General features: G+C 29.6%; 1 protein-coding gene across 1 annotated transcript in view; it reads right to left on the reverse strand.

The window, feature by feature from the left end:
• The window catches only part of LOC111695938 (uncharacterized), a 34287-nt gene extending 26905 nt beyond the window's left edge, over positions 1 to 7382 (reverse strand). Inside the window, exons 1-2 of the mRNA XM_023465416.1 lie at positions 6918 to 7382; positions 6208 to 6292 (exon numbers count right to left, since the gene is read on the reverse strand). Coding sequence (XP_023321184.1) covers positions 6208 to 6292; positions 6918 to 6976 — 144 coding nt within the window. The 5' untranslated portion in view covers positions 6977 to 7382. The remainder of the gene's footprint in view (positions 1 to 6207; positions 6293 to 6917) is intronic.
• Positions 7383 to 7761: the final 379 nt, after the last annotated feature.

A 7761-nucleotide genomic window follows, 5' to 3' on the forward strand; every position in this document is an offset into this window, starting at 1 on the left:
TAGAGGTCGTGAGAACGGACACAGAGATAACTTATACCAGTATATATTTACTTATAACAGAACAGGGATATCGAGATCATTCTTCTAGTTGATCAGAATAAGTTCAATGCTCCGTCTCGTTCTCAGCTCTCAGAGTACTGTTGTCTGAATAGGCACCAAGGACAAAAGTTGAATAAATAAACTGATAAATATGTGAAAGATAAAGTTATAAAATTATTATTTTAGTATATCAATGGAGGCTATATAGAAGAATATAATAGTGTAATATAAACCATGTTTATGGTGGTGTTAACACAAATAAAGTATTAATAAACTAAAGGTTGCGTAAAATGGGATATTGAAAATAGATAATTTCTGTAATTTTTTCCTTTGTCTCCGCTGCAAAAATGTATAAGTCATTCATACAGAGAACCTCTGCTTGAAAATGTTAAGCTTTATGAGCCAAATTTAAAGATAAAATGGTGACTGAATATGTTTTATTAAAGTTATGCTTTTATTATCAAAAGTTGGCAAAAGCATTCTATAGGTTTTGCCAGAGTTACTGTTGAAATCAAAATCAAAAATATAATATTCTGGAAACTAAAGTTAAAATGTGAAATATTAGAAGGGAAATCTTAAATCATAATCTGAAGGGTTTTGTTCTGAGATGTTGGATGGGTCAATCTGCTGAACAATCCAGAGATGATTTCAAGGATGTACGGGGGGAGGAAGACTTAAGCCACCAAAAAAACTCAGAAGAACTTCTGAGTTGAAGCATTTTTGGAAGTGTCTTCCTTATATACAAAATACATGCTCCACAGTTGACTATGGTCAATCTGAATTTGAAATGGACCGAACCCTTGTACCGACCTTCTTAGTAACTCGCGGCAAGTACCGCCCGAACCTATCCTCTGCCAGCTCGGTTTCAACTTTGATGCCGCGGCCATACTTTTTTTACAGCACCCGGCCTACCATTGGCCTATTTTACCTATACCACTAGCTTAGTTTAGTGTGGCTCAGGGTTACTTGACTTTAAGTCTAATGCATTACAAGCAACAGATTTGAGATCTGAAGAAATTAAACATTAGATATTATTTATCACATATCATACATATCTCTAGTAATTGTAAAAGCACAAAAATGAAGACAACAATGCATCTTGAAGCCTTTAATCAATAAATATCAATTCTGGTTTTTTATAAATACGATTTTAGATTAAATTAGTTCCTTTATTGATCAATATTGGGAATATACTAAAATATATATAATAAGATTATCAATTTTATAATCAATATAACCTTATTCATCCAAAACGAAATTTGGGGTTTTATAGATTTAAATTTAATTATTTTTCACCTAATCAGGTCCAATAAACATATAAAGATTTTTTTTCTAAAGATTTGAATGGTTAATGAACTTAAAAAACTTCCGGAAGTCAAGATTTTCATAAAAAAAAGTTTTATCATTATTTTTCACGGTAAAATATTGATTGTTTTCTATTCTGAATTCATCAAAAAAGTATGGTTTGTGCTCATATAAAAAACTTAAGATTCGATCTAAAAAGTGATGAGCTTCCATCAAATTCGTAGATTTAATTGAGAATCTTCAGAATTTTTTAAGATTCTATCAAAGGAATTGAGTCTTTGGAACAAAATCAAATATTTAAACCTCAATATCTTTAGAACTCGATGTTTTAAACCTTTGATATTTCAAACTCAAATTACTTGATCTAACAGAATTCATGGTTTGAAATATCAAAGGTCTGCAACATTTGGTTAAAAACATATAGGGATTAGAAAATCAGATTTTGTGGCAAAGACTCAATTCCTTTGTTGAGAAATTATTAAAGTTTTAAGAGATTCCATTATAGTTTTCTTCAATCTATTTTTTTTAAATTCCATCAAAGTTTCATGAGATTCAACTATAATTTCATAAAAATCAATCAAAGTTTTATTCAATCAAAGTTTTTTGAGATTTCATCAAAGTTTTGTGAGATTCCATTAAAGTTTTCTTCAATCTATTTTTTTTAGATTCGATGAAAGGTAATAGTTTTATAAAATTCAATCAAAGTTTATAAAATTCAATCAAAGTTTATGAGATTCAATCAAAATTTATGAGATTCAGTCAAAGTTTTATAAAATTCAATGAAAGTTATAAAATTCAATCCAAGTTAAAGAGATTCAATCAAAGTTTATAAGATTTCATCAAAGTTTTCAGAGATTTAAACTAAGTTTATGAGATTCAATCAAATATTTGTTCAATCAAAATTTTTTGAGATTTCATCAAAGTTTTGTGAGATTCTGAAATGCTGAAGCTAAAATGCTGAGCTGAAAATATTTTATCGTGGATTTCAAGATCAATGCTTCATCAATTGGATCCGCAAGATTATTGCTTCCTGGATATATCAACCAGAAACTGCTTAATAAATCTTTTTACTCTCAAAACCCAAATCTGAACTGTTGAAAAAAGAGAGATTTTAAAAGTTTCCTGATTTCTGAATGGTTCAAAAAGTTTTAGCATAAAAATAAGCGCAAAAAAGACACAAAATTTGAAAATTCTGCTTTATTAAAAAAATTTAGTAAAATTTTTAAAAAAATAACCTGGATCGAGATTCCTTTTTTTCTATTGCGGATTCAAAATTAAATCAAAATTAAATGGATCCTAAGCGCTTGATCCAAATCTTTTATTTATCTCCAGATTAATTTAATCTTTATCCGATATCCGCATTGTAATTGTGCCATGAAGGAATTACTAAAATGAAGAAAATACAATCATTGATCCTGAAATAAAAAATGCCCACTGTGAGTATCGTTATCAAGGGATCGGAATTTTAAGTAACTAACTCACAAGTTCTTAATCTTAGCTCAAAGTCTAAAACTAAAGAATGCGCGAATTTTAAGTTCGAGGTTAAAAGTTCTGTAAAATAATGAATAGCTACTAAAATAATAAACTTTCTCAATTTTAAATTTGAATTTCCCGGGAAAAATCTGAACCAATCAGAGAAAAGGATTAAAAGAATTATTACGTAAGTAACGGTATTCGGTAATCAGCTGTTTTTTAAATTTTAAGTTATTTACGTGACGGAATAATAGAATAGAATGTGAATGTTCCAATAAATTATCATTTTTTCTTCTTCATATTCTTGTCTCTATGTACTAGTTCTAGGAGCCGGAGGCGAGAGTTTCGTTAAACGAAACTCAATAGATTTTCATGTTGTGGTCTATTTTTTGGGAAGATTTTAGTTCAAGAAATACAAGGAAATTAATTCTGTCTGAAATCAAATTATAGTTTTACTACTTCCATATTTAATTAAGAAAAAGAAAATCACGCAGGTTTCCGAAACTGGGTTTTATAACAATTCTCTATCTTAAGTTGTAGCCTGCAGGCCAGGAATTGCAGGCCTGGAATTACTCTGGATCACGGGGAGATATATATACAGAGATTATAATGTTGATTATTATCCATTATATAGCAGGATCTGATACAGTTTATTAAACACTGAATACACTGTATTTACATGTATGATGTAAACCGGTATACGTGGATTTACCGGTCTCTAGTATAATTATACCGTGCTTTAAAGTTTTATTCGTTTCCGTATCTTCTCCAACAAGATTAGGATATTCTATAACAGATAATTTATAAAATTACGTATAATACTATTATCTCGACACGACATATTATTAACTATTATGTTGGTTTCGCAGTGCTCTAAAGTTTTTAGAGATTTTCCCTTTATCGAGAATGTTCAAGCCTTCTTTGACTACATTTTGCCCCGAGCTTCAGCGAGAGAAAAACTTTCTGAAACGAGAAACAAAACTGACACGCCTGATTCACAACGGTACTCGATTAAGGAAGACATAATTTTGATAAACAAGCATCACTGATAAGCATTGTATTATGGCAAACTCTTGAATATTTGCAAAAATATCAGAAAGTTTGGATTGTGTTACTGATATCTCTCTATTGTAAAAACAGTTTGCACAACAAACTTTTGAGAGAGTAAAAACCTGAAGAAAACTCGGCCAACTTCAACGGGGGAAGCTTTGCCACATTTCTGTAACCATGCAGATTTTTTTTGTTATACTATAGTCAGGATTATTTGAAAACTTTAAGATTCAAGAATCTTTAGAGTAGGGTTTACAATTTAACTAATATTTTTATTCTTTTTAAATTTTTAATTTCTTCTTTAATTTTTTTAATATTTATTTTCATTTGAAAGAATTTTCAAAATAGAAAAACAGAAATAAAGTCCACGTGACTTGTTATTCGGGACTTGCAATCCGCAAACCCTTATAACTTTTTTTTTAAAAACTCCGTTTTAATAGAAATTTGTCCAAGTAAAATTATTTTGAAAAATCTGTACACCTCTTAAACCCATAAAAGAATAATACCAGCTTATCCTAAGTTAAGGCTCATGTTAATAGAAAAACTGTAAAAGTTTCTGAAAAGTATAAAATTGGATAATATATCTTTTAATAAAACAGGAAGTGTAGAAGGAAGCTCGGACAAAAATTCTAGGAATAAGGAAACAGAATTTCCTTAAAGTCAAAATATTTCCATAGGTTAATATCATCAATATTATGATAATAAGTTAATAACCCAGCTTATAGGTTAATATCATCAATATTATAATAATAAATTAATAACCCAGCAGGTCAATATTATTCAATATTATGATAATAACCAGCTAATTTTCTCATTTTCTGGGGTTTAAAGAGTCTATTATTCATCCTCATTTTTTTCATTGTAATAATGTTGATCAATTGAAACAAAATAATTTCAGACATCTGATGAATAATTAAAACACAGATTATTTTTTCACTTTTATCTATATATTTTATATATATATCTGTACTAGGCTTTCAGGACGCTTCTCGTCCATCTTTTATTTTAATTGTGAACAGTTTTTCTTTGAATACATTGTAAGCCAAAAACTAAAAAAAGTTCGCGGATTTCATGAAAAATTTTTGTGTCTTTGTAAAATGTTGAAAAATTTATTGAAAATCCAATTTGATGGAGGTAAATTTTTAAAAATTTGATCATTCATAAAACTTCCCTGGGGTCAAGTTGAGTCGTTTTGACGTTTATTGGACACAAACAAACAGACAAACAAAAGACAAGCAAAGTATATATAGAGAAATATATATATATTGACACCCTTCAAACAAATAATCTATATTTAAGTTTGGGAAGATTTTGAAAACACATTTTTAAAATTGAAAAAGATTTAGTCACTAGTTTTGGAGTTTGTATACAGCTGTACTGACACAAATTAGTCTTGATAGTCCTTAACATGGGCTATAAAAATTGGTTGATTTTTTTTGTAGGGCCTAACACCATGTTTATCGGAATTAACATCTGTTAAAGTCTATGGAAATCCAAAATGAAAACAGCGAAATCTGCAAAATTTTTGATTATTATTGCTAAATAAAAAATACTGAACATGAGATACAACAATTGTGTAGTGTAAACAGACCCTTTCATCTTAATAAGTCATTTAATACTTTACTAGTAAAACTATTTGCTTTCTAGTAACATCAAATACATTTCAGTATTGTTATAAGTCGTCTTCCTCATTCAACAATTTTCTTGTACTCCATGTATAAATTGTAACTTACTAAATTTTTATTCGCGAGAAAAGAATTATTTCAACTTGAATTGAATTTAAGGTTTGCAGGAAAACTTGTTTCAGCCAATGAGAATGTTAAAATACCGTTTAGAAGTAACTCAACTATTTCTCTCTCATTCATAAATTTTAGTCTTAAGATGGAAATTTATAAATAAACGAGTTTAGACTGAAAACTCAATTCAAGGACGCATGGTGGCTCTCTGGCCTATGATAGTCTTGATAGTCTTTATTTTCCTTGACTCTGTTTGTACATTTCATTTTGGATTACATACACAAATAGTATGCCGTGGGATGTCAAATAAGTATTTTCTTTTGATTTTGAGCTAAAATATTCTTTTTAGAATTTTTAAAAACTGTTAATGATTGATTTGTCAATTTATATATATTCCTTTTTATCACTTTTAAAATAAAAATATGAATTTGAGGTGTTGGTTAAGCAAATAATTTTACTTTTTTTAATCCCCAAAACATTGTCTGTCTAAAGTGTGTGTTTGTGTGGATAGCACAAATCAAACACTTTTATCTCATTAATGATTAATGGAACAAAACATCAATATGTCCAGAGAAGCACCACCACCTTTACCAATTATATTTACCTTCAGATGACGTTCATATGAACTGGTTTGCATTCCGCGTCCGGATATTCCGTTTCCGTTTCCTTCATTTACAGGAGATACATTACTAAACAACATTCCTTTCAAATATAGAATCCACTTATTTTCTGGATTTAATAAAAACTGGAAACGAGACTGAGATGCCCGATTCACAACAGTACTCACTTAAATATCCCGGAGTTTTTCTTATTTTTCTTCATAAAAATTGAGTATTTAAAATAGTTCGAGCTACTCATAAGTTGGAACTCTATTTTCGGCGAGAAAAAAGAGGGATTTCTATAAAGTTTAAAAATAGACAAATGTGTTAAGGGTATCGTGGTGAATCTGACATAGCACTTTAAATAATAGAGGATCTGGATTATTTGAGGTTAAGTCTATACAATCCCTTTGCGCAGCGTAGTTGAGCATTCTTTAAACTCTTTTAAGAAATATGTTTGAAGGCGGTATTGAGGAAAATGTACATATAAACATATTTGTTCCCGTATGCTCTGTTTTTTCTCTATATTATTGGATGAATATGTTAACTCAAGCATGTGAATAATAGTAGAGCTAGAACTAGTAATATATAAATAATAGAGTTGAAATGATTCCTAGTTATAAATCAATCAATCAATTTATCCACTCTAAAATTTGGATATCTAGATCTAAGATCTAGGATCTAAAAATATCTAGGATCTATGATTTCAAGGTTCCTAAGCATCCCTCCGCTCCGTCTTGCAGCTGCCAAGGAGTAAATGGGTGGAGCTCCCATTCAGTAAACTATTTTCTCATCCGCCACTGACTCCGCCGTTTTTAACAATTTCACTCAATTTACTAATTTATTTTAACCACTCTAGGTTTTACAATTGATCACTTTTCAATGTTTGGGCACTTGTAAAAACTCGTATTCTTAAAAAGAAAAATGTTAAATTGTTTAGGTTTGTTTGAACAATCAGAGTATGAGACTTCTTTGAACTCTCTTAGCTCAAGTTTCTTCCGGTTTTCCTCTCTCTACCGTCTCAGCAAAATATTTATTTGAACTCGAGTAGAATCTAACTGCGGGGATATCTAGGGTTGATATCGTTCTCTCTCTCTCTCTCCTAGAGTTAATACCACGGGTCCAGTGTAATCATTAAACTTCATTTGATAATATTATCGGAGAGAAATTATCATTTTTAAAATCTGAAATTATACAAAATCTTTAGATTCAGTTATAGAATTATATTTTTTTTGCCAAAAATGTCAAATTTTCTAATTTCTATATCTATACGACATTGGATTGAAAAGATTTTTTTACAAAGACTTGATTCCTTTGTGAGATATTCCTTATTTTCTTTCTTAAAAATTTTAAACTAAATCCACAAAGGATGAGACTGTACTGACGACCTAATATTTTTTAGTTATGATGCTTTAAAATTGAATTCTCTGTGAAATTATTTAGCAAAGAATTAAGGAAATGTATGTATTATGTGTGCAGAGTCCTCTATTAAAGGGACTGTAAGCGTAATTTCAAGTGACCCTGCATGCAATAGATAACAACAGTAGTCCGATCAAGTG

This window comes from Eurytemora carolleeae, unplaced genomic scaffold (assembly GCF_000591075.1).
Source record: "Eurytemora carolleeae unplaced genomic scaffold, Eaff_2.0 scaffold162, whole genome shotgun sequence".
NCBI classification, from domain to species: domain Eukaryota; kingdom Metazoa; phylum Arthropoda; class Copepoda; order Calanoida; family Temoridae; genus Eurytemora; species Eurytemora carolleeae.